The 26,784-nt window shown below is 49.3% G+C and overlaps 1 protein-coding gene and 1 long non-coding RNA gene across 4 annotated transcripts in view; one reads left to right on the plus strand and one right to left on the minus strand.

The window, feature by feature from the left end:
* The window catches only part of LOC106006139, a 69,534-nt gene extending 60,171 nt beyond the window's left edge, over positions 1–9,363 (minus strand). The window contains exon 1 of the long non-coding RNA XR_006602257.1: positions 9,073–9,363. This is a non-coding gene — a long non-coding RNA (uncharacterized LOC106006139). The remainder of the gene's footprint in view (positions 1–9,072) is intronic.
* Positions 9,361–26,784, plus strand: part of WT1 (WT1 transcription factor) — a 48,535-nt gene continuing 31,111 nt past the window's right edge. For 2 of the 3 annotated variants that reach the window (XM_004755922.3, XM_013057961.2), the window contains exons 1-4: positions 9,361–10,222; positions 16,041–16,163; positions 16,606–16,708; positions 26,172–26,249. In XM_004755922.3, coding sequence (XP_004755979.1) covers positions 9,778–10,222; positions 16,041–16,163; positions 16,606–16,708; positions 26,172–26,249 — 749 coding nt within the window. In that variant the 5' untranslated portion in view covers positions 9,361–9,777. The remainder of the gene's footprint in view (positions 10,223–16,040; positions 16,164–16,605; positions 16,709–26,171; positions 26,250–26,784) is intronic. The other variant, XM_013057962.2, reaches the window with a different exon arrangement.

A 26,784-nucleotide genomic window follows, 5' to 3' on the forward strand; every position in this document is an offset into this window, starting at 1 on the left:
TCACTAACCATTTCTCATGATCCTTAGAGGAAGGCTTGTGAGCTGAGTTTCTGTTGGAGCTTAGTGCTAGAAAAGTCTGTCTCTTCTCAAAAAGAAAAAAGGGTTTCTTCTCTCTATTTTATAATGAGAGATATAAAACTAGTTTTATTTTCCCTTTTTGACTTGGCTGTCAGGAAGCTCAGAACTAAATTTTATGCTCAATTACAGTAATTATCCTCATCCTTTGATTTCTTTTTTTAAAAATGATTTTATTTATTTATTTTTCGGGAGAGGGAGAGGGATAGATAGATATCAAGCCAGGGGCCTGGGGAGTGGGGGATAAGGACAGAGGGAGAGAAAGAGGGAGAAGCAGACTCCCTGCTGAGCAGGGAGCCCAACAAGGGCTCAATCTCAGGACCCTGAGATCATGACTTGAGCTAAAGGCAGACGCTTAACTGACTGAGACACCCAGGCACCCCCTCATCCTTTGATTTCTAATATTAATCCAATCTTTTCTTCTTGCTAGCCACAATTAACTCTTGTCTTTTACCTTTGTTCTAATGGCTTTCTTGAACCTGTCTTTTTTATAAAATAAAATTTTAAGCAAGTGGAACCCTTACTCTTTACCATCAATTCTAAAATACTTTGGGAAGTAAAAGGAGAGCAATTAATAATTAAGCTGGGACAACAACTTAAACTGCGACTGTGCTGGGCGTGATGAAAACGTGGTGTCACTCTAGAAATAAATAATAAATATAACAGCAACAGTTATTCCATTCTTAGGTTGGGGATAATTAAAGATAAACATATGCCCTAAATAGAGAATCAAAGTTATGTGCTTTTTATTTATTGTATGTCACATCTGTTTATTAGAGTTTGATATTTATTACCTCTTGGGAAATTTTGTAATTAGTCTCTGTATCAGTAGAGAAAAAAAATCATGTGCTTTCTTAAATGTTATTTAATTTCTACTAAAGGGGAGAAGGAGATCCTTTAGAAATGGAACAGTGATCACAATAGAAGTTTCATTTGTTTGTGATTTATGGAGACTCGGGATAAAGGCACTATTGACCAGTATCAGATTTCTAATGAGTCTATCTTGTTTTTCCTGAGCCACTTCTCATAAACTTTTGTAATATCTTGAGCAGCCAGCTGATACTATGTTCAAGCCTGTTTACAGAGCTATTAATAAATGCTGTGTGGCAACTCCAGGAAGAGAGTCCAACTGTTTTTTTTTTTTTTTTCCTCTCCATTGGCTGAAAAGTTTTCTGCTTATTTTAAAAAATATGAGATTACCAAAGTCCTTGATATATGCTGGTTATTCTGCAAAGAAACTTGGTGAAAATAAGTGAGATTCTAACTTACAACCTAATGGACTGATAGTCAAAAAGAAAAGTCATTGTCAATGCCTTGATTACAAAGTCTTTCCTATAAGAAGGAGTAAGATATCAATGCGGCACAGGTGAATTTAGAAGATGTGGATTTTGTTTGTGTGTGTGCTCAGAATCATGCTGGAATCCAGGTTCTTGGTGGCTGCTCAGTTTTTTGATATTCTGATTTTTTCTCAGTTTTTTTTATATTTTGATTTGATATTTTAATATTCTCTGATTAGACAAATTGAAAACTTAGTAACTACCATTTTTAGATTTCTGACTACATGCCAGGTACCATGTAAGCACTTTACATGTGTTGTGCTAATCTGTTCTCAAAACAGCTCTGTGAGATGAAGGTATCCTTAGCTCCCATTTTTACAGTTATGAAACTTGAAGCTCAGAAAAAACAAGGAAGTCACCCAAAGTCATACAGAAAATAAGAAGGAAAGGAGGACTCAAACCCCAGACATCTGATCCCTAAGCCCTGCCCTTTAAACTATTTCATCCTGCCACGGTAAAAAACAAACAAACAAATAAACCAAAAATACAAGTGTGAAAAGGCAAAGCTCAGCTCTGGGAGCATGACCAGAGAAGGGTTAACAAGAAAAGTAGCAGCCACAATTAGGTAGCGAGCACTCTATTCCAGGCGTGTTCAGAAAGAGTTTACACACATCTCATGTTGTTCTCACGACAGCCCCATGAGAAAGGTATTATGCCCATTTTACAAAGTAAGAAACATGCAGAAGAAAGTGATGCATGTACCTCAACACTCCTTGCAACATTTATTTCCCTGGTTAGTTCCCACGTTACAGACAGTCCTGATGGCTTATATCCTTATTATCATTCTCCTTTTACAGATAAGGATATTGAAAAATCAAGAGCTTAAGTTATTTCCCCAAGAAACAAGATTTGAACCCAGCTACTTTTATACCTAGCCCAGGATTCTTTATTCTACACTAGGTTACATACCTGAAATGTGGTTGTAAGGAAAAATGCCATCCTAAGCCTTTTGAGCTGACATTCATCTATAGTCTTCTGTACTGCAAGGCAAGAATCTAAGCTTGACTTTCAAGCAGGAGCTACATATTTTCTGTTTCAGATCTGGGTATAGGACACAACGATTTCAATTCACTTCAAAGCTGTAACAAACCCAGCTTAAGGTTAGAGTTGTTGGCAAAGGGCTTCTCTTCTTGCCCTTCTCCCTGATCCAACAACAGTGAAGATTTTCCTAACTCACACCATTAAGTCTACAACTTATCAATTAATTGGAAACAAAGAATAACAGAATCTATAAGAATATAGATAATAGTGACCATTTATTGAGTGCTCCTGTTGGGCTAGAAAATAGTACATGCCCTTCCTCATCTCATTCTCTCAACTTCATAATGTGCTGCTATTTTTATCAAGAGGGAAAAAATGGAGTGTTTCGGAGGTTAAGTAACTTTCACACCACTCAGCTGGTGGCAGCGATTTTATTTTATTTTTTTAAGATTTTATTTCTATGTCAGAGAAAGAGAGAGAGAGAAAGCACAAGCAGGGGGAGCAGCAGGCAGAGGGAGAAGCAGGTTCCCCACTGAGCAAGGAGCCCAATATGTGACTGGATCCCAGGACTCTGGGATCATGAGCAAAGCTGAAGGCAGCCGCTTAACCAACAGAGCCACTCAGGTGTCCCTGCTGGTGGCGATTTTAATCCACCTCTCTCTAAACCGCTAGTCTCCTGATTCCATAAAGTCCAGCTCCCTCTAGGTAGAGATCTGTCCAGACCAAGTGTTCCAAATCCTTCAAACCCTTCCTGCCACACAGCACTAAAGTGAGATACTTACAAACACATTAAGACAGGGCAGTGCATGTATATTTGTTCCAATCCCCGTCATACCTTTATTCCTCTAGTCTAGGAATCTCTTTGTTTCTTTGTAGCAGTTACCCCTAGCTGAAAGTATCCAACTTGTTTGCTTGTAATTTGTCTGTCATTCCAGCTGGAATGCAAGCTCCGTGAGAGCAGGGTGGAGCTTGTCCTCCTGCGGCTGGATTTCAGTCCCTGCCACAACACTTGGCACCAAGAAATTGCCTGATAAATGGTTACCCCAATGGTGAATGAACCCACCAACCCCCAAAGCGGACGATGTCCCTGATGAAGAAAAGGGAGATTCCCTTTCTCTGGTAAACTCCTTGATTAAAGAGAGAGAGAGAGAGAGAGATGAGAGAGAGGGAGAGAGAAAGAGAGAGAGAAAAAAAAAAAAAAAAGGCTTTGGAACAGTCATTTCTAAAAGGCAAAGAATGCTTTGGTTTGCCAAGGTTTACAGAGAGCTGTGATTATGAGTTTTGAGAGCCCTTGCTCCTTAAACATTTTGTCTGATTTTTTGTCTTGGTCAACCTCTGCTAGGAATTCTGGCAACTCCCCTTCCTCATTCCCCCACCCCTCTTCTCCCTGTCCACCTCCAGTGAATTCACATCCTTCTGCCGACCAGCTGCATATCCGGGTTCGCAGACGGAGGCCCAGGTGGCTCTCCACTAATGGCTCATCCGTTATCTGTGTGAAGAGCCAGTGCCTTTTCTGACTAGATTTTTTTTTGAAGCTAAATTGACCTTTTTTTAGAGGAAAAAAGGTGTTCTACAGAAAGCAGTGTCTTGCTCTCCATTCATTTCTTCTTTCCTTATTTCTTTACTTCTCATCAAATATATCTTGCATACTTTTCTTCAAAAAAATTGTCTACTGCATTTTGAGAATGGTCTTCTGTCATGCTTTCTGAGCCACCAAATTGCTACCCTTCCTGCACAGCCGTTGCCCCCATATTCTTAACCCAACGTTTGGATATTTTTACAACACATATTCAGTATGAAAGATAATACTGATAACTTGTTTTATATGAACATTTATACACCAGGACCCCTGTGAGGCACTGACTTCATTGGGATACTTTATGGCTTAATACATCTGAATGATTTATATCTCGTTTTGTCTAAGCATTTATGCTAATAAATTTAACAGATTTCCCCAGCACTGCCTGGTCCTTCGTTTTCTTCAGAGGGTCAAAGTGAGAGGAAAATAAAGCCGTGTGTTACTAAAGAAAGAAGGAAGAATTTGGCCTAACCGATTTAGAACACAAATAAAATTGTAACACAAATAAAATCCCTGATTACAGTTACGCTGGAGCAACAGTGAAAAAGAAGTTCCTAGATCCAGATAGATTTCCGTAATTAAGCTGTTTCTCAAACGCAGAATAGCATAATGACAGAATATTTAGCAAGCTAATTTACTAAGGAATATTTTGGTCCCATATAATTAAATCCAACCCTTAAGAAAAAAGAAAAAAAACTGACAACTGTTAAACTGAGTGCAGTCAGGAGAGGGAAAGGGATAAGATAAAATCCAGTCTATAAAATATAGTCCATTATCTTTTATAGGTTAAAAAAAAACCCACAAAGAATACTTGGAAAGAATCTTCTGAGATGGAAAGATTTTAAGATTGTGTGGGGATTTTTTTTTTTTTTTTTTTTTTACAGGTGCAGAATATAAGTTGGATTTTTTTCTTTTCTTTTCTTTTCTTTTTTTCCCCCATTTTTTCCCCTGTTGTTTGCAAAGTTGAATCCGGGGTCAGGAGTTCTAATTGTAACCTCAGACTGGAATTCCAGATGGTGCGCTTAGGACTGGGAGCAACTCTCAGTTCATCAATTTCATGGGCCTACGTATCTGCTCTGGCCACGGCCCGGCCTCCATCCCCACTGTGGCATTAATGCAGAACAAATTGAGACATATCCTCTATATAATTAGTTCCAGAATTTAAAAAGATTTACGGTATAATAATAGAGGCAGCGCTGCGGAATCCTTTCAACGGGGACTCTCTTGGAGCTTGGGGACCAACTCGCGGTGGCATCAGAATAGACGGGTAACTCTGGCCGGTCCAGGAACTGCAGGCTGGGGGAGAGGGGGAAATTTTGCAGCGCCTAGGCGGCGGCGCTCACCGGTCCTGAACCCCCAAACTGGGTCAGAGAACGGAGTTTGTACTGTAGACGAAAGGTTGTTCCAAAAAAAAAAAAAAAAAATAGAGTTACTTTTCAAATGAGCAGAGAAAGCCAGGGTGTGGGGGACAAAGGCGAGGGGTACTCTCTAACAAAAGTCCCTCGCTTACTTTTTTTTTTTTTTTTTTTTTTAATTTAAAGAAATGAAGCTGGGGTTTCTACTGCCAGCACGGGGCTGGAAACCTGCTAAGCGCCTACGGAGATGCCGGGGGTAAGCAGATCCCCAAGAGTTGGAGTGGGCAGGGAGGGGAGGAGTAGCGGTTGGGCTGCTAGTCCTGCGTGTGGAGCTCGGGGCTTTAGCCCCTGCCCGAGGTGCTAATGGAGCGCCAGTTCCTCCTGGGCGGCTGGTGGTGCAGCCACTCCTCTTCTGCGTCTCCGGCCCCAGCCCTTGACAGATCGCAGTGCTTTGAGTGTTTATTCAGTTGTCGGCGGCCGCGGGGTGACGCCCGGAGCGCAGCCTGGGAGTACGAGCCGCTCCCTGGGACCGCGGCTGCAGGGCCGGCTCGGCTCTTGGTCAGAGGCAGTTGACAGCCCCGGGGTCAAAGGGGCGGAGGGGGGCGGGGGTTAGAGGTCCTCAGGACCCTCTACCACTCAGCGTTGATTTTTGATCTCCCAATAATTAAGCACCTTCCAGGCCAGGATGACTTTTGCCAATGTATCCGAGCCACATGGGTTTTCAGTGTCCCTCTCTCCCTCCCTTCTTTACAACCCATTCCATTAGCTCTACAGAGGCAGAAAGGGAGGAGGATAAAGACCTGACTGAGCTAGACGTCGAGAGATCTGGGTTCCACCTCGGCTTGGGCACTATTTTGCCATGGATCCTTAGTAATAGTGACAACGTTTGTAACGTTTATCGAATGCGTGAAACCAACACTATTCTCTGGTCTAATCCCCACGACTCCACGAAGTGGACGTTAGTATTGCACTACCCCATCTCATCAATAAGGAAACTGAGGCTCAGAGACACTATGGAAGTCCTCTAGGGTTACACAGCTGTTACCCGGCGGACCTGAGATTCTATTCTCTGCCTAACAATTCCATCCTCTTAACCACCGCGCTCTACAGCTGCCTTTCCTCTCTCTGCCTGGGCCTCAGTTTCCTTCTCTGCAGACGGGGAGTTGTATTTCCATTCCTGCCAAATGGTGATTCAGACACAATCCTCTGTGCCTTAAGTCTCAGTGCTGACGGGAGCGGAAAGGTGGATCGGAGAAGGGAGCGGCCAGGTCTACGCCGCGCTCATTTCCCTGGGCCTCGAGCTACGGAGGTGCGGGAGAGCGCCCACCTGCCGAGGCGGGCAGAGTTCCTCCCGGCCAGATACTCTGTCCCTCCGCCAGGCGGGCTGAGGGGGCGCCGAGGCCAGCTTAGTGGGCGCGTCTGCTCTTATAACCGCCGAGCTCCCGCAGAATAGATTATTCAAGGGGAAAAGGGGGACCTCAGTGTGCCAGTTTCCCAGCGTTGGGCCTGGGGGCTCCTGGGCTTCCGGGGATGGGGATGGGTGGGGTAGTTCGGAGACCTCCTCTCCCGCGAGGCCCTCCGACTTCGAGCGGCGGCGGACGCGCAGCACTTACTTCCCGGCCCCGCGGGTTGCAGGGAACTCCTCCCACCGTTTCGGACTGCCGTGCCGGAGCCAGGAGGCAAGCCAGGATTGAAGCGGGGATCACACTACTGCTCTACCTCCCTCTGGGCTTCTCAGGCAACAAATGGCGGAGGGAAGAAAAGTCCTGAATTTTCTCGGCCCCCCTTTCTTCTCACTCCACCCCACCCCACCCCCTGAACAAAAACTTTTTTAAAAACGCAAAATTAAGCACTTCTGCCCTATCTGGGATTCAAAACCACAAAAGCTCACGTTCAAGTCACCCCCTCCAAGACCCCCAAAACTTTGCAGAAGAGTATAAAAAAGAAACAATCTCGACCTTTTCGTTGGCAAATAAAAATCCCTGACTTTTTGTAAAGGTCTCTCCTTCCCTCGTGGCGCTTGAGTGAATCCTAGTTAAGAAAAACTACTTCGACGTCGAAATAAAAGTGGTGGGTGTGAGACAGGGGTCTCCGGAGTTCTAGGGGCAGCTTGGCCTGAGAAGTTTCGTCTCCCGGGGCCTTTCTGCACCAGAGGGACCACAGGCGCATGCCCTCTGCCCAGCTCTCCAGCCCCGCTGCAGGTTTCCAGACTGCACTTGCGGGAGAGTAGTGGGCAGCTCACAGAGTGTCGGGGGAGAAGGAGCTGGCCTCCAGAACCTTTTCAGTTCTTTAAAGAAAAGATAAAACTTCTGAGTGGAGACAAGCACAGTCATGCACCAAAGTAGCGCAGAGAGGGGCAGGACCTCTAGGTGGCCGGGGGAACCAGCGGGTAGCGAGCGTTCCCGACCTTTGCCCTCACCGTCTCCTGCGCCTTTAGGACGAGCGACCCCAAGAGGAGGGAATTTTGTTTGGCGTGTAGACTCTGAGCCTTGGGTTCGCAGCCAGAACTCAGGTCCACTTCATTTACTCAGCGCAAGTCCAAGTTAACTAAAACCAAAGCGCAAGAAAATGAAGAGCATGCCACGGCTTTTAAAACGTTCCGTTTCTTTGTAAAACTGCAACTACCATGGTTGTCGCTTCGCAAGGGCTTGGTGGAGAGGTGCGCGCCCTTCCGCGGCCAGCCTGGAGTAAGAGGCCTGGCGGCCACCGGCTGCTGCCCGCCCGCGCTCCTGGCGGTTCCAGGCTGCGCCGTCGCTGCTGCCTCCTGGGCGTTCCCACGAGCCCCGAAACGCACTCCAACCCGGATTCCCAGCGCTTCTCCTTGCCTAGGATCCGCATCCCCTTAAATGCTGACTACTGTGGAAGAGGCAAAAACCGAAACAAAACCTCAAACACCCTCCCTGAGGTGCGCGGGGCTCCCACAGAGTAACTAAGTGAAGAGAGGAGTCTGATGTGGCGAAGTTCAGCACTCGGAACTCCCTACGGTGAGAACACTGCCCTGGACCGTGGGCCACTAAGGGCTTTCCCTCGTGGTCCTCCTAACTGGTTCGCGTCCGCTCATCAGTCACTGCTTATCCAGAATGGTATCCTCCACCGTGAGCGGAGGCCAAGAGCGGTGGGATTGGCTGCAGGAGACAACCTCTCCACGGGGGACTTGGACTTGGAATCCTCCTCACCTCTCAGCCTCCATACTGGGCTCCAGGATTCTCCGGTCAGAACGCGTGCAAGCTCTGGGTGTTCCCCTAAAGGCTTTCCCGGCTTCACCGAATTAGAGTTAAATGCCCCTCACTAGGAAAGGAGATTAAGTGCCGCTGACACCAGTTTTTAGGCAGGCGACAACTGCCCTCGTCTGGGCACAAACCTCATCCAGTAACCAACTACCAGACGATCGAAATATGCCTTTTATCACAGCTGAAGCACCGCGCCCCCCAGGTCACCCACGTTCACCTTGCGCGTGGCCTCTGAAACCCATAAAGTGTCACCCCCACCCCAGTGAACCTGAGAGTACGGCCACCACTCCTGCCCGGCGGCACAAGAAGCAGGAGCTGGACTTTCGGGCTCTGAGTAAAGGAATTGGCCTCTCTGAAGCTCTGGAAAGTTTTCAGTGCTTTCCTGAAGTTCCCGCCCTCGCGGGGCTCACCTGCCCCTCCCTTGAACCCGCCCTCTGAGATTAACACCCCCCTCCCCCGTCATCCCCACCAACACACACACACTCAGTGATGCAGTGGGGACATTCGCTGCTCACCTGGAGAGACTCGCCAGTGCCCCGAGGCGCCCACACTTGCGAAGGCCGAGAAGGGGAGGTGGGGGGAGGGCTGCGTCCCGTAGGCCGGCTGAGAGCGCGTGGCGGGTAGGAGAGGAGGGTTTCTCCCAGAGGTACGCTCTCTCCAGGCCCGCCCCCCACCCCCGCGGCGAGGGCGCCCCCACCGTGCAGCGCGCGCTGCCTGGCCCGGCTTAGGCAGCGGTGTGAATGGAGCGGCCAAGGCTCCTGGCTCCTCCTCCTCCCCCGCCGCCAGCCCCTCTTATTTGAGCTTTGGGAAGCTGGGGGCAGCCAGGCAGCTGGGGTAAGGAGTTCAAGGCAGCGCCCACACCCGGGGGTTCTCCGCAACCCGGCCGTCTGTGCGCTCCCCCCTTCCCACCCGCCCTCCCACTCACTCACTCACTCACCCACCCACCCAGAGCCGGGACCGCAGCCCAGGAGCCGGGGCCCCGCCGCCTCCTTGCCGCGATCCTGGACTTCCTCCTGCCGCAGGAGCCAGCTTCCACGTGTGCCCCAGAGCCGGCATCTTCACAGTCGCTCCGCTCAGGGTCTGGGTGCCTTCAGCACCCCGAGCAGCCGGGGCTCCGGGACCCAGGAGGCCTCTGGGCCAAGTTAGGTGCGGCCGAGTACAGCGCTGAGCGTCTGCAAGGCCGAAGGAGCCGCGGGGCATCCGGGGCTGAGCCGCAGCAAATGGGCTCTGATGTTCGGGACCTGAATGCGCTGCTGCCGGCGGTACCCTCGCTGGGTGGCGGCGGTGGCTGCGCCCTGCCCGTGAGCGGCGCCGCGCAGTGGGCGCCGGTGCTGGATTTTGCACCCCCGGGCGCCTCGGCTTACGGTTCGCTGGGCGGTCCTGCGCCGCCGCCGGCCCCGCCGCCACCCCCGCCGCCGCCGCCGCCTCACTCCTTCATCAAACAGGAGCCGAGCTGGGGCGGCGCGGAGCCGCACGAGGAGCAGTGCTTGAGCGCCTTCACCGTGCATTTCTCCGGCCAGTTCACCGGCACAGCTGGAGCCTGTCGCTACGGTCCCTTCGGTCCTCCTCCGCCCAGCCAGGCGTCCTCCGGTCAGGCCAGGATGTTCCCCAACGCGCCCTACCTACCCAGCTGCCTCGAGAGCCAGCCCGCTATCCGCAACCAGGGTAAGCGGGCCGGGGGAGCGCCCTCTACACGCGGGGTGGCGCCGGGGCTGTCGCCGCGCTCTAGCATTCCCCTGTCCTATCCCTTCCCTGACCCCGGCTCTTAACCGGCTGCCCCTCACCCCCACCCCAGACCGTGAGGGTAGCGGAAGCAGCGGCTTGGGGAGAGGAGGCCAGGGAGAGGGAGTACGTGCCGGCTGAGGCCCCTGACATCCTGCAGAGCCAGGAGCCGGACTGGTTCGCATGAGCCGGGAGGTCATCTGGGGCCCCTCGGACCCCAGGAGATTCCAGGACTGCTAGTCTCCGTGGGAGTCGGATGGGGGAACCGGTGCAGTGTCTGGCTCTGTCTCAGAAAGGTGCTCTGTGGCTCAAGGCACCACGGGACTGTTATTAGGCACTGGACCTTTGTAGCTTTCACACTGTGGGACCAGCACCGGGTGAGCAGCCCGTGTTCCTACCCCGCGCGGAAATGTCAGGAGCCGCTCCAGCCTTCACGGCGATGGCACGCATTAGACCTCCTATATAAGTATCACGGAACAAGGAACGAGTACATGCACGGGCTAGCAGCTAAACCGTGGCTTTCCTGAAACCATGTCCGTGTTCGCGTCTGGTAGTATAAAAGCGAATGTCTCCTGGGTTCAAGCTCAGGCGGCGTCCGTGAGAGCTCCAGGGCTGGAAGAGAACTCTGTTTATCCTGTTCCAAGCTGTGTGGGACCGGGTCCTCCGAGAGGCGGTGGAACGAGGCCCAAGCATGGGCCTTCCTTTCAGCGCGCCTTGGTGCCTTTTTGTCGTTAAACTCGGAGCTCAGCTGATTTTTGCAAGACAGGGGGGTCAGAACAGGACCGGTTTATTTGCCGACTTCAGTGTACATCGAGGGACTCAGCCAGTAGCGTCCCCATCCCGCCCTGGCTCCCGCACACCTACTTAACGTTTCTCAGGAACTAGCGCAGAGCCAATCAGGCTGGGCCCTTGTAGTTTGTTTTCCAATTTGATACTAATTGGACTTCTGTGCTCTTTTGAGAGTTCATTCCTTATTTTAGGAAATGTCTTACAAACGCCATGGCGGATGATTTTGCTGGAGCAAAATTTCCCGCGGACCTACGGGACTAGGATGTTTCTGGGATGCGTGGGCCGGGAGAACAGAGCATGTACAGTTTTCGGGAGGTGCCACGGCTCCGCAAGCGCAGAAGGGCTCAGGGCTTCTGGTCCATGGTCAGTGCCAACAGCTTCTAAATGAGTATCTTCAGGTGGTCCCTAGCTAAACCCAGCCTGCAGCACCTGGCTCACCAGAAGCCCCAGTGAAATCGAAACCACTCTCCCCTCTTCCTTTAGGGAACTCGAGGTCTGCGGTATGTGGAGGAACCTCAAGCAGCACCCCCCTCCCGGGGGGGGGGGCTCCATTCTGGGTGTTTGCTACATGGAAGTTAGTGTTTTCCACTCAAGGGATGTTGGAATAACTCAGTGTTGATTCAGAGGCTTGTGTTCTCTGAGTGTCACCTCTGATTAGCAGGCTGTTGTTACCTTTTATAAATCTCCAGTTCTCAGTTTCCCCATCTGTAAGAGGAGAGCTGAGGTGAGCAACTTGGGTGTTGGCCCCCGCCTGAAGTTCTATGCCACTGGAGCAGAAGCCCAACTTTCCCCTGGCTTGGGGCTCTACATTCCAAAGGCAGCAGACCATCTAAAATTGGCTGAACCAGAAACAGCAAGACAGGCAGGCAGGTGTGGGACGTGAGTGAATCTGAGTGTGGATGTGTGCTCTTTGGAGGCCCGGAGACGCCATTTGGTCTGTTTCTGAGGCTTCAAAATACTACTGTGCTGTTAGCATTTATTTGAGTCCATCTAGGTTCTGGGGGGATTTTTGGAATCTGGGCTCTCTCACTTTGTTTGGGTCTCTTCTATAGGGAGTTCTGGTGCCTAGGATCCCATCAGTTCAGCATGGGGTTGGTTGCCAAAGAAATAAAAGGCTTGGGAGTTGGGGACCAGGGATAGCAGGTGAAGGAGTTCTCATCCCCATCCTGGGGAAAAGCTCAGTGGAAAGCCAGCTCCAGACACAGTGCCACAACCTGTAAGGCAGTTCTCTTCTGTGGGTTTACTTTTTTCTTGCACTGAAAATGTAAGTGGGTCATGCTCGCCTGGCTGTTGGGATTATTGGGCAGCTGGGGGTTGGGGTGAGGTGTCAGGAGCTGCTCCAGCTTCAGTCCTAGCCTTGGCAACCCGAAGGCCTGGAGATTTCTGGATTAATTCTCTTGACTTCTGGGATTCCTGTGGCTCCCCCAGGAATGCAATCTAGCAGGAGGCTTGTGTTGGGGGAAGCAAGCATCAGCTCCTTCCCCAGAGTATGGGAATGGCCATCAACAGACTCCAGACCAAGTTCCAGCAGAGAGCTTGTCCCTAGGCAAAGCAGCCTAACCTTGGCCCACAGGAGAGGACAGTTGGCACCACCAGGCATCATGCCACCCCCTCCCTTTTCCATTTCTTAAACAGGATAGGTGGTGTCCTAAACTTCCAAACATTAATTCAGCAAACATTTATTGAGAATCTACTCTGTACAAGGCACTGGCGATGAAGCATTAAGGCAGTGTGCATGTTTGCATATTGGAGTGCATGGAGTCTGACATTGGAGGACTCCCTTATTTCTGGATGAGAAAATCTAGGCTCTAAGAGATTAGGTGTGTAACAGGTCGCTCTGAGGCACAGCTGGGACTCACACGCAGACCATACTAGGCTATTTCTACCTCCTTTTCCAGGGATCTTGGTCCTTCTGTTGAGATGGATTTCCTTCTCCCTGTTGGAGGGGCACTGAACCAACAGCAGTCTGTGTGTGAGGTTTGTTTAGATGGTTTGTCAGGGCAGAATTGGGGTGAAGACTTGGGTAGTCCCAGACTTAATGAATTGAAGGAGGGGGGAAAAACCCAAAAAACCCCAAACGATTGCTTGTTGGTCAGCCTCTGATTCCCTCAGCTGGAGGGGGCTCAGAATCCGTGCAGGAGGTGGCCTTGGTATCACCAGGTCACCCTAGAATCAAGTGTAGAGACCAGCTGTACCCAAGGGCGAAGGGTGCCCCCCTTTGGGTCACGTTGGAGAGGGTATTTCGTTAGGGGACAGATTTGTCCTTATTCTGCCGCGGCAATGGAGTCATCATTTTCAGCCTTCCGCCCCTCGCCCTGACAGCCTGCTGTCCACTTTACCGTCTAGCTCTTAGGAAGCCAGGCCGGGCCAGGCTGTTCCCGGGTTCCTCCGCTGCGGCGCGCGGGGGAGGGAGGCGCAGAGCGTGTCTCGCCTCTCCGCGCGGTCAAGGTTGCACTCCCTTCCCAGGCAGAGACTAACCGTGGGAAAAGCGCTACCTTGGACGCTTAGGCCCTCTCCCTTGAAGGCCTGTATAAAAAGTCTTTGAACACGCTGCCCCTTTTTGCCCGCAAAAGTTCCTCCCTAGGCCCTCGCCCCCGCGCTCTCCGCCCCTGGCCCAGCGAGAGGTCCCAGGACAGCGTGATCTAATCAGCCCGATAAGTTTCTAATTAAAAGAGCCCTCTGTCCCCTCCGCAGGCGCTTTCAACACGGGGGTCGTGAGGGAGGGGTTGGAGGCTGGCCCCTACCCCGCCTCCCCACACCCGGTCTGGGTGACCTGTCTGGGAGGGGCCCTTGGGAGCCTTGCGGGGCGCGGAGGCATCGGGGCGGGTTGGGGAGCTGCAGCCCGCAACCCTACAGTTGCAGAGCCCGCCTCCAAGGACAGCACGTGCTCCAGGCCACTGCCTACCCATCTGCCTAGGAATGGAGAAGGGTTTGTCTAGAGACAATTTCTTTGTGGTTTCTGTTTCTTCTATTTAAAAAACAAACAAACAAACAAAAAAAAACAAAAAAACGCGTCTTTTCAAAATTCAGCTTTCTCTCTGCAGAATTGGGTACTGAGAGCCACATTTCGTTTGTAAGCTGACAGGTAGGCCTCAAAGAGGGCCGTGCCTTCTCTCCCAGAAGGAAGCCCAGCTCACCCAGGCCTGATAGCTAATGGGACAGGGGTGTGTGGGGGGGTGATCTTTGCCTACTTAGCGGGCGAGAGATGTAGGACTTTGGGGTCATGGAAGTTACAAAAGTTGGTGGTTTCTTAATTGTCAGCCTGTGGTCCCAAGCAGTGCGTGAGATTTTGCCTGCCTGGTACGATCTGGTTATTAGGACCTGCCTTGACCCTGTCTCCCACTCAGACACACCTCACTGCCCAGAGTGGGCAGGAGAAGCTCCGGTTTTGTTTTTGTTTTGGGGGTATGTTTCAATGATGGGGTAGTGGCCTTCTAGTTCTGTCCACCCTAAGTCTTCACAAACACCTGTTGCAGACCGTATGTCATGCCTGGGGCAAAAGTGTGGGTGTTTGGCCCATCCCACTCCCAAAAATTGAGTGGAGTTTCGAGATCCAGGGCAATGGCTGGGAGGGGTTTGGGAGAATGTGCGGGGGATGGATCCGCACCCGCCCTCCTGTAAGCCTAAGTGAGCAACAGGGCGGATCTCATTTGCCCCTGGGCCTGGACCTCAGGCCAGAGACTCTGGGGCCTGCGCATAGAAGGAGAGAATCCCACCATTCCGTTCAGGGCCCTGGGACTGACTTGTATCATAGTTGGAGGATGCTTTCCCGCCAGCGGTGGCAACAGTTTTCCAGAAGCTGTTTCAAGCAATTTAATAATAACCACAAAAGGAGACTAGATTTTTCTTTCTTTTTTTTAATAAAGATTTTATTTGTTTATTTATTTATTTGACAGAGAGGGGGAGAGAGAGAACACAAGCAAGGGGAGGGACAGAGAGAGAGGGAGAAGCTGACTTCCTGCTGAGCAAGGAGCCCGACCCAGGGCTCAATCCCAGGACCCTGGGATCATCACTGAGTCGAATGCAGCCATTTAAGGACTGAGCCACCCAGTGGCCCCGCGAGACCACGTTTTTCAATCAAGACACCACATTCTGTTACTCAGCCTTTAGAGAATTGGGGAAGAAGTCGATGTTGCCCTTGGTTGCACTGTAGGGAAACTGGGGGACCCCTGCGCTGCCCGGGAGGGAAAGGGAGCTACAGTGTCAGGTACACTCTAAAACAGGCAGCTTCCTTTTCTGAGGCGCGAGGAACCCTACGATGGTGGTCAGAGTAAGAACGCACGGGATGCGAATTGCATCCGAGAGGGGTAGAAGGAGGGCATAGGGCCGATGCCCGCGGGCCCAACGGAAAGGGCCCCTTTCTTTTAATCCTCACCAGCTTTCCTGAGGGCCTTAGATGTCGTGGTGTTAGGGTCGCGCAGCCTCAGATAACATTACTCAGTAATGACTCTTTCCATCTAAGGCCCATGCCGTTTAACTGGCTCCGAGTAATTAATGAAAGTTGGTGCGCGGTCCCCTGATTTACGGCTCCGAGTCAGCGCGGGGTCAGCTGAACAGATTCATTTCGCTCGCCCGCGCTGCCCCCGAGCAAGAGCCACAGTGTTTGTTTTTGGAGGTGAAGAACTTTCTCTGGCGAGCAGTTGGCAGTTTTCATACTTCACTTGCCTGAGGTTCGGTTCAGGAGCTGCAGACACCGTGGGAGACGAGGGGCGTACCTGAATCGGGAAACGGCAGGGAGGTCACGGTTTTACTTGGGAAAGGGCGGCGCGTTGGCCCCGAGGTCACACCTTTGCGGTTGGGCCCGGCTTCCCGCCGAGAAAGTTCTGGAGGCGGGTGGGGTGGCATCTTCCTCCGCTGGGGTTTCTTGTTCGGGGGCCCCGGGTCTCCTCGACCCCAGTTCAGGTCTCGTAGACCCACCGACCTGCCCCCCACCCCTCCGCTGACGCTGTGCTTCTCTCCGCCGCGCTCTCAGGTTACAGCACGGTCACCTTCGACGGGACGCCCAGCTACGGTCACACGCCCTCGCACCACGCGGCGCAGTTCCCCAACCACTCTTTCAAGCACGAGGACCCCATGGGCCAGCAGGGCTCTCTGGGTAAGCAGGCGGGAAGGATGTGCGGTCCTTCTCCCCTTTTTTCGTGCCAATCCCCGGAATCCCACGGCAAATTTTGAGAGAAGGGATTTTTAGAAATAATCAGCCCAGTCTCACCCAATTGAGAAGAAAAGGTTGAGTTTTGCCCCCACCCGCAGTATGTTGGTGACCGCTCTACTCAAGTCTACGAATGTCTCGAAGGTCTTTTCGGTGTACTAGGAAGTAAGCGCTAAGGCAATGTGAAGTAAGAAGCAGATTAACTCCTCACGATCTGGACGCCCTCTGTGGGCATGCCCTGGCGTCCAGGCTCATGACCCCCAGCTTCGTCTCCGAGCCTGGCTGGGGATGCTGTCTGTCCCGGACCCTGCCCGCGTCCGCGTCCCCAACCGACTCGCACCCGGATCCCTTGCGGCGCGCTCACTCGGCTCTCCTCGGCTCTCCGCAGGCGAGCAGCAGTACTCCGTGCCGCCCCCAGTCTATGGCTGCCACACCCCTACCGACAGCTGCACTGGCAGCCAGGCCCTGCTGCTGAGGACGCCGTACAGCAGGTAGGAAAGCGCTCCGCACGGTGTCTGGGTCCCCGGGACCCCGGAGAGGGCGCGCGAAACGGCAGGAACGTCCGACGCGGGCAGCCCCGACCGCGGGCGTGCGGGGTCCTGGAGGCAAAGGACGCGTTTAGCTACTTAAAGCAAATTTAAGCAGATCTCCTGATTTGAAAGAAGTAGGTTTCCTCGTCTCCTGGCGTTCTTGTTTTGAATATAAACGAGGGCGGTTACTGTTTGAACTAGAGAACAGTGGAGCTTGGAGAAGTTATTTTTTTAAGCGCTCCTTAAGGAGCCCTTAGCTTCCTCCGGACCAAAGATTAGACATGGAGTCCACTCCCACTCCGTTCTTCTCACTTCTCAGACCTCTCCTCGCCCACTGGACACACCGGCGGCCTTCCCGGGGAGTAATTCGAGGGCGCGTACGCTGGCACCACAGCCTGCTCCCCACCCCTGTGCTCCCGGGTCTGCGGCCGCCGCGGCACCCGGTGGGCGTGGTTCCCAGGGCCAGGCCCCGCGCCGGCAGCGGACCCGGACTGCGGGCAGGACCTCAGTCGGGTCGCCGCGGTGGCCTCCGGGGACGCTGCTCCAGCCCGCGTCGGTCCTCCATCCCGTTCCAGGGAGGCAGAAGACCAGCCTCTTTTCCTTCCAAGCTTTCCCCCGCCCTGTCCCTTGTGCGTTCTCCCGGCTCTCGCTCCACCCTCCACCTTCTCTCCCCCAAATTTATTCTTCAACTTTGGGTGAACTTGGCCGGCATCCCGCTTCTCCGATAGGGTTGCCTAGTAACTGGTGCACACACCGGCGCGCGCGGGGCTGGAAGGTGGGGCGGGCGGAGGGAAGTGGCGGCTCTCGGCCTTTGAGGCGGGGGACTGGGCGAGCATTACCTCATATTCCAACCCTGCCCCCCACCCCGGTGCTGCGGGGATCCTGATACCGACTGCCCCCAAACTCATCTCCATCCTCCCCCCTCTGCTCGAGGACCCGGGGCTGACGTCAAGGGAAGGAGGTAGTGAGGTAATGAAGGAAGGAAAAGCGCCTGCCCTGGGAGATTGGGTGGGGGGGGGGGATGGCCGCGCCTGGAGGACCTCCAGTCCCACAGGTGGAGGAGGGGAAGGAGGCTTCGCTCCCTAGCCGGCTGCTGCGCATCCCAAAGTCTCGGTGTGCTTATGAAATTGAGCCTGGTACTGGTCTGGTTCTCCTATCTGGGGGAAGTACAGGGTTGAGCCCCTCGAGTTCTGTATGCCTGAGGCAACACGGACTTCAGAAGCCTTCCCTTCTGATTGGGGAAATCCGGCATATCTAATTGGATCTTGGATTCAAGATCACTCTCCTTCCCTTCCTCTTCCCCTTCCTTTGGCCTTTTCTTTTTTTCTTTGAGCTAGAAGGAGCAAAGAAATGCTTGAAGGTTGCTGAGAGAGCACGGAAGAATGACCGAACTAGATTCCGGTTCTGTTCTTTGGCACCTCAGTGCTTCCCCTTGGTGGGTCCCAACACTGGAAAGCACGCAGAACCCACACCCATTCTCTGTTGTGAACACCCCCAGTCCCTCCCATCAGAACTGTGGTGGCAGGGCCATTCCCATCCTTCTTGAGGAACTGTTCCTGCCATTGTCCGAGTGACATTGTTGTAACTGGAACAGCCATTGGGGGTATAGTTGGAATGGTTCCCCCATGGGATGGCCTTGGCCCACTCCTCCCTTTTCAGTTCTTGACTGGAGACTTACCCCCAGGTAGAGTGGAAGCCTTTGACGCTGGAGTGGGTGCTGTGTAGGTGTGCTAGTATACCCCTTTGGGGTTTGGAGTCTGGGAGGCATTGGTTCAAAGGGACGCAGACACACACACACATTTCTTACTCTCCTCTCTCCCAGGCCTAGAGCCACACTAAGAAGGGGCCATCAGAGGGTCTAGCCTAGAAAGAGGAGGTGGGGATAAAGTGATCACAGCCACTGGTTTAACAACTGAGTCCCTGTGGTGGATTTTGACAAGGGCTGAAATTGTGATTGCCATGGAAGTGGGAAAAGTCACTTGGATTGCATTTTATAGGTAATATTCTCACATTGGTAATCCAGCTTCTGAATGTCCACTCTATAAAGCAATTTTGTCAGGTTCATCTTTTGGAAATATTTGCTTAACCCTTTCTTCTTTCTACATAATTGGAATTTTTTTCCTTCTTGGTTTTTTTTTTTTTTTTTGGTATTTATATCACAAAAATAGCATTTTATTCTGTTAGAGGAAATTTCGAAGCGATAACTCCTAAGCAAGAAATTATGACTCCTGTAGGAAAAGAGTTTGCTTCCTCGAAGTCTGTACTGTCTTTGAAGTTTCCAGTCCCCCTAAATTCATAACATTTCTTTTTTTAAAAAATTTATTTATTTGAGAGAGACAGTGAGAAAGAGCATGAGTGAGGAGAAAGTCAGAGGGAGAAGCAGACTCCCCATGGAGCTGGGCGCCTGATGCGGGATTCTGGGATCATGACCTGAGCCGAAGGCAGTCGTCCAACCAACTGAGCCACCCAGGCATCCCAATTCATAACATTTCTAATCACAAGTCAGGTACTTCCCCTGCAATAATGATGAATGAGCAGGTGTAGGAATGTTTTAAAATTGGTTCTATGCATTGACACTACCGCAGTTATGTCATTTCCTTTCTTTTTCACTCTTAAAAAAAGTCTGAAAGGGTATTGAAATGCTTTTGTGAATGCAGTGTTTGAAAAAGCATAGGAAACAGGACTAAATTTTAATCACCGAATGGCATAACATTTGGGTTTTAGAGTTCACTGGTGCTTCTTTGGTCCCTGGCTCCATTCCCTTCTGTCTAAAATTGGGACCTCCTGGGAAAGGCTTTGCCTTTATTCGTTTGCCTTGTTGCACTTGACCCCCTGGGGCAGCCTGCCCAGCCTCTTCCCCACTGCCCTTCCAAAGCTTCTGTCTCTCCAATCTTGAATTTAATCTTCCTTCCCAGCATGAAATAAAGGTAATGATATATATATAGATGTATAGATATAGATGTATAGATATATATACACACACACAGACATACACACATATATATAATAAGCAGTGTGCAATGTGAATTTGTTTTGAGGAAATTCTCAATATTCTCTTCTTGTTAGGAGGGAACTGTCCAGTGATTCTCTCTTCTCTCTCAGGTAACAGATCTGAGGAGTTGCGGCTGTGCCCCCTTGTGTGTAGATGGGCACAAGAGTCAATAGAAAAATGTCCCCAGTCAATTTATGGGAGGTGATAGAGGATGGTTTTTCCCATCCTCTCTGCCACTTTCCATTTTGAAGGTGGATAGAGGTCCTTCGAAAGGTCGCTAAGGCTTCTGAAACCAGATTTCAGCCCCTAGGGGACCAGTGATCATAGCTGGGGGAAAAGTGAGTAAACTGTGAGGGTTTATTGCATGCTGACTATATGCTGCTGGCCACTGAGCTAAGTGCTTCACTCAGTTCCTTCATTTAGTTCTAAGTTCTTTGTAGATGCTTGAATCTCCACTCTCCTGAAGAGGAAGTAGATTCAGAGACTCAAAATAACTGGCTTAAGTCACACAGCGAGTCAGAATCAAGACCAGGACTTGATCCACAGTCTCTCTGACTTCAAAACCTATCTGTGCTCTGAATCAAGCAGGGATTCCAGCCACTCACTCCCCTGGAATGTTCCCCGTGTATAGTCTGTAGCAGCACTGTTGCTGGTAAATATGCAGAGCAAAGGCTCATATAGACTTCCTTCATGCAGGCAGCTTTCTAGGCACTTTCCAAGTATTGACTTCTTTAATCCACATGACTCTCCTGAGGGGAGAGAGTAATGAATCCACTCTCATTAAGCACAAATTTGTCCTAATTTCTACCTAGAACAGGGAGCTAGCGGGGCCTTCCCTGCTTACTACCTATGAATCTTCTTCCACAAACCCCTCTGACTTCACCGCTTGCTGACCTCCTTGGAGTCCCCATCCCTGACTCTGCCCAGTTCATGGGCTGATACTCATAGCTACTTTGAAAAGGAGTTTTGGGGGTGCCTGGGTGGCTCAGTGGGTTCTCTCTGCCTTCAGCTCAGGTCATGATCTCGGGGTCCTGGGATCAAGCTCCACATCAGGGTCTCTGCTCAGCGGGGAGCCTACTTCCTCCTCTCTCTGCCTACTTATGATCTCTCTCTCAAATAAATAAATAAAATCTAAAAAAAAAGAGAGAGAGAGAGAGAAAAGGAGTTCTGTGCCCTGTGTTTGAAAAATAGTCCCCACACGTTATTTATTTGTTTGTTTGTTTGTTTATAGCTATTTTAGTCCTTTCCTTTCTTAGGCTCTTTTATTAGGTTTGCGCATCCTTCTTTAGCAACTGTGCTACCAATTTAAATGAGCCTATTTCCTTTCGCCATTTAGTGGGTAAAACCACTTGGGAAGCAGTAACTGCTGATTGAAATATTGCTAATTGAATATTGATGATTCACAAACGATGCAGTTGATAGTGGAGGCTTTTCGCAGCGGATGGTTTTTCATGTGAGACTTCCGTAGCAGCCATAGAGTTTCTGGGGAATCCAGGTCACCGGGAAATCCATTATCAACCATTGAGGTTGGCCTTCAACATGGACATGAATCAGAGCGACGGCTCATGTCCAAGAAAATAAAGTGACAATCTCGAATGCCTCTTTTCACTTGTGTATCTAGGAACACTTTACATGGTGTAAAGTTTCACTTAAGACAATACTGGTATTTGTTTCCTGCATCAGTAGGCATGAAGGCAGAAAGTCTGAAATGGTTTCCAGGGGTGGGCAGTGTTATCACAACCAAAGGCTCGAAATGGACTTGTCTCCAGGGAGGGGGAAAAATCTAGTTTCAAATATTCCTGCAACTTTTGTGCTGACCAAGTGTTTATTAATAGAAGTTGAATCCCCAGTGGGTTTTTCTTTGGTTAACTGGTGAGCTTGAGAGAAATAACAATACCAAGAGATTGACTGTAAAATAATTATTCATCATGGCCTGCTGGGCAGAAATTTCTCAACAGGCAGCCTCCATGGCGCCTTGGAGGGAAGAACGCAGGAGAAGGGCTGCGTGGAGGTCTGGCTGCAGCCTCTGTGTCTGCGTCCTGGTTATCAGGTAGGGGGAACCCACGGGGGCCCCTCTGTTGGTGTGGGGCAGAGCTATTGCAGCAAAAGCTGGCCATCGTGAATTCTGATCACAGATGCCAGCTCTAGCTGCATTTTTCTTGGTTGGCATTTTCTTTTTTAATTCTTGCTTTCTTCTTCTTCTTCTTTTTTCCTTGTGGGGTTCTTTACTTCCACCAAAGTGCTCCTTTGTCAGTCAGCCACCATCTGGCAGAGAAGACCCCAACCTTAGCCAGGTTCGACAGCTCTGTGCCAGTGGCGACATGAACTTTTCTACCTTGTTCTGCTGAATGTAGTAAACACACTTAGAGATGAACATGTACTTGAATTACACATGCATTTGAAGAGTGGGGGAGTCCCAGCTCAGATAATAGCTAAGGGCTTTTTTCCCCTTCCTTTCTTTTTTGTGGAGGTCGAGAACTCAATAATACTGCAGTCCAGGCCAAAACAAACTCTATATGATCTACTACCGATTTCCTTTTAAGTTCCTCTTTTTGCTAGGACTGACTTCCTTTTATTTTACTCCAACTTGCATTAATCCCAGTTATAGAAGTTTCTTTCCTCTCTCCGTTGCTTCCAACTTCAAACATTTCTTACATAGGAAACAAGGGCCCTTAAAAAAAATCTACTTAAAAATATAAAGGATACCATGACTTGTGGAATATATTTTGGCAGTCTGCGATTTCAGAGTTCACTTCCGAACAGACAGAGTAGCTGAAGTGCCTACGTGACCACTGTGGTTTGCTTTGAGCCAAACCACCTGCTTATCTGATCTCCTCTGGGAATGAAGTGGTCGACACCTACAGTGGTTATTTAATAATTAGATGCTTTATTTGTCAGAGGCCATATATTCCCTGACCAGCTCTGCCTCTTTCTGTGGGTTTTCATGATGAAAGCTAGGTGTGGACTGATGGCCCAAAGAGATCAGAGCTGGAGCATGCCCGGGCCTGGTATTTTTAGCTCAGGTTCACATTCTGTCTCCTCCCTGACAGCAGTTACTGCCATGTTGTCATTGACTTCCATGAAGAGGTTGTGCCAGCCTAGCTAAGTGGCTGAGCCTCTGAGGAACCCCAGCCAGCAGAAGGCAGGATGTGGTTAAAATGATGCTCCGATCCTATCACTGGACTCAGGAAACCGATTCGTAGTTTGGGGATTTTCCACAAGTCCGTCTTCCCTATCGCCCTTCCCAACTTCTCTCCCCTCAAGAGGATTCACAAACTGAGCTATCGGGACCACTAAAACAAGAAGTGTTTCCTGTAATCTTGGCATACTATTCTTAGTTGGCTGAAAAGGATGTGTTTGGGCATCTTGCCTCTTAGAACTTTCTGGAGACAGAAAGTCACTGTGCTTCCTGGAGCATGCTCTCTTTCCCCTCCAGACCTGTCTGTATTATTATTATGTTATGATTACTGCTATTTAAGTGGTAGAGGATGAGCTTGCAGGCCAAGTGATGCCAGGATGTCTTCAGAGGCGTACAGCAGCTGGGCTGGGGGGCATCAGGCAAGCCAACGCCAGGCACTTCTGTGAGCCCCAGTCATCCTCTGATAAATGGGGATCATGACTATACCTGCTCGCCAAGTTGTGGGGCATATTGAGGATGTGTGAAAAGCACTGAAAAATTAGATACTTTAGAAAATTTAAAATATATTATCTGGATAGCCTTCAAAGAGCTACTTTTAGGGCTTTACCAAATCCCTGTAAAGTTAGACTGATGGAGATTAAGATTTCCATTTGGCGGATGAGAAAACTGAGGTACAGAGAGCTAAACTGATTGGCTCAAGGTCCTAAAACTTATAGAGCAGTACTGACCAATAAAACCCATGCAAGCCAGATAGATAGATAGATAGATACAGATAGATATAGATATATAGAATTTGGAATTTGGAATTTGCTAGTAGCTGCATTTAAAAAATAAGACCATGAAATCAATTTTTAAAATATTCTATTTTTAAAATAGTCAAAATTGTGGGGTGCTTAGGTGGCTCAGTCAGTTAAGCATCAGACTTTGGCTCAGCTCCTGATCTCAGGGTCCTGGGATCAAGCCCCATGTTCCTCTCTGTGTTCCATGGGAGTCTGCTTCTCTTCCCCTGCCCCTGCTTGTCCTCTCTATTTCTCTCTCTCAAATAAATAAATAAATAAATAAAATCTTTTAAAAAATAACCCACATCTTATTTCAGTGTGTGGCACTAGCATATTTCAAGTACTCAACAGCTTTGTCTAAGCAGTAGCTGTCCTACTGTGCAGTGTATTTATTAAGCACACGCTAGGAAGATACACATATGTGAGACATAGACTGTATATTTGGGAAAGTTTTGCTTTTTTGGGGCTGAGAAAATGACCTTAAAATATTTTCTCTTCACGGTACTTCCTGATAAAGACCCTTACGAATCTATTGGACTATTCCCTAAGTGTGTGAGAAAATTCCTAAATCATAAAGTTAGATATTTGGTGCTCATTAACCCATACACATAAACTTCTGTCCCTCATCTCCCTTCTCGGCCCTCTTGAAAATGGTGGTCTTCGTCTTAGGCAAGGATGAAATAATTCCAGAAAGATCCCACATCCCAATAGGGCCTAGGAAAATTGTCAACCGGAGCTGAGTGATTTTAGTTGGTGAACAATTTTTTAAAAATCAGTGACAAAAATACAGAGCTGCCGGGGGAATACAATGCCTGTTGGCTGAGATTAATGGCGAGATTAATAAATGGATTGCTTGATGAAAAGGCGCAAGAGAACAAAAACCAGTAGAGATTGTGGAGGAGGATGCTTATTAATGAGCTGTCAGCCCACAGAAAGTTCAAGAAACTCTTCTGTGTTAAATGCAGCAGGGCTGGCACTTCTAATAAAAATTGGGGGTCCTTCAGGAATTAATTACATCGGCCTTACAGCAAGAATTTGTGGAATTGCGAAACGTAGTGGCACAGACCAGCACGGGCCGCTACTGCAAATGGAGAAGCGGCAGGAGAAACTAATCATTTTTTTTTTTCCATTGATCTTTAGGATATTGTAGTAGCATAATAGCCAGTCAGACTGAGGATGAGTGATGGGCTCCAGATACACACTGACTAATGAAAGGACCCGTACTTGGAGCTTAAAGCCACTTCACATCTTATATGTAAAATTCCCTCCTGGAATCTGATTTTCTCCTTATCCTGTGTGCCCACCACAAAGGAGTTCCAGATCGTTTTCCAAGTGATTACGCGAACAGCAGAAGGGACTTTGCCATGATTTATCGGGCTGTGCCCAGAGGGAGCAACAGCATCCAAATATCCCAAGTTGCTGTGATTTCCCTGACCTCTCTACAAGCTCCCAGTTTGGCTGGCCTGATGAAACCTTCTCTTAATTAAAATTCGGTGTTGCCTCTGCCCAAGGAAGGCATACCACGACAAGGTGGAGACGGTCTGGGTTTGGGGTCTGATATCGCACGTTAGACACTGAAAGCTTCTCTCTTTCTCTTCTGCCATGAGGGTGGAGGGAAGGTATTCCTCTGTAATGTGTTTAGACCCAGGGTCCGCAGACAGCCCATTCATCTCTTGGGTCTCAAATTTCATAATTAACCGTTTCAGTTCAGGACTGAATGTATTCCACATAGAGCTTGGTAATTAAGGAGATTTCTGCCAGTTGATTTATGTACTGCTTTTCTAGGAAGGAGATAAATGTAAGAGGAGAGGAGAGAACAACTTCTGGTTGGTTTACGTGATAGTGTACTTTCTCCTTTGGGGTCTTAATGTAAATGATCAGCCGTTATTTTCCTTCTTAGAGCTTAGGGCTGGGTTTTGTTTTGTTTTGTTTTTTCCCTCTCCTTTTGACTTGTTCCAGGATTATACAGTTTCTAGAGACGAATTTCTTCAGTTGTGCATAGTCTACCATTCTTTCTCTTTTGCTTGCCACATCCTTGAGTATGAGACCATCCACCAGCCATCACTCTTTGACTTCTCGGACCCTCATAATCCACATGATACATATCCTTTCGATTCAAAGAACTTACTGGCCTTTTCACGAATAATTAATCTGCCATCTTTTTACTTTCAGCTCCAGGCTTTTAACTTTAATGTTGAGTTCTCCGGCCTGTGTTGCCTTTCAAGAGTTTCAGTCCCTTTTAGCCTCTTCCCCTGAAAGGTTTAATACCTTTTTAGAAACTTCAGTGTTTGCTCTGCTGAGGTTATTTTAAAGGCTTCCAGATTACTCTCACATCCTTCCTGCTCTGTGTGACCTTGAGGAATCAGTGGGCTGAAATGAAAATCATTTCAGACTCACAGTATTCTGTCATTTTGGAAAACATGGAGGCTTTCACTGTAAAGAAAAGGTAAAATGCTATTAACTGTGTCTTTCTTTGTAGTTCTCTGTTTCTAACTCTGGATATTTTTCTAACAGTGACAATTTATACCAGATGACCTCCCAGCTTGAATGCATGACCTGGAATCAGATGAACTTAGGAGCCACTTTAAAGGGGTAAGGTTTTCTCTGTTCCGTTACCTTTCAACATACACCTGTTTGAACCATTTAAAAGACGCTTTTAACTCACGAAGGAAATGCAGTCTTAGAAAAATAGTCATGGTTCTCTGTAGAATTAAGATGCTTTCCTCCCTCCCCCAGTTGGTGGGGTGTGTTCAGTATTAAATTTTCAGGAATATAAATAGGGGATTTCTGTGTGTGTCTGGAACAAGAGAGTTGAGACTATTGAGAAGGCGTAATCTGGCCTTTACTTATGGAGTATTTTAGAGTTCTTCAAAACTGTGTCCGTTCAACCTCACTTAATGTTTGTTTTGCTAGTGATATCATAGATGTTAACTGTTACATTAGCTTATTGAGAAATACTCTCAGTTTGAAATACCTGGGATCCAAATTCGTATTTAAGTGCTGATGCTGGGACACTTCTGAGTCAGATGAGCTCACACCTGGTTGTGCCAACAGGTTTTCTTCGTGCTCAATAGATTGTCACAGTAAGGAAGACACAGTATAGGGAGAGGAGATTCTTTGCACCTGG

This window comes from Mustela putorius, unplaced genomic scaffold (assembly GCF_011764305.1).
Source record: "Mustela putorius furo isolate JIRA1106 unplaced genomic scaffold, ASM1176430v1.1 tig00003859_pilon_pilon_pilon, whole genome shotgun sequence".
NCBI classification, from domain to species: Eukaryota; Metazoa; Chordata; class Mammalia; order Carnivora; family Mustelidae; genus Mustela; species Mustela putorius.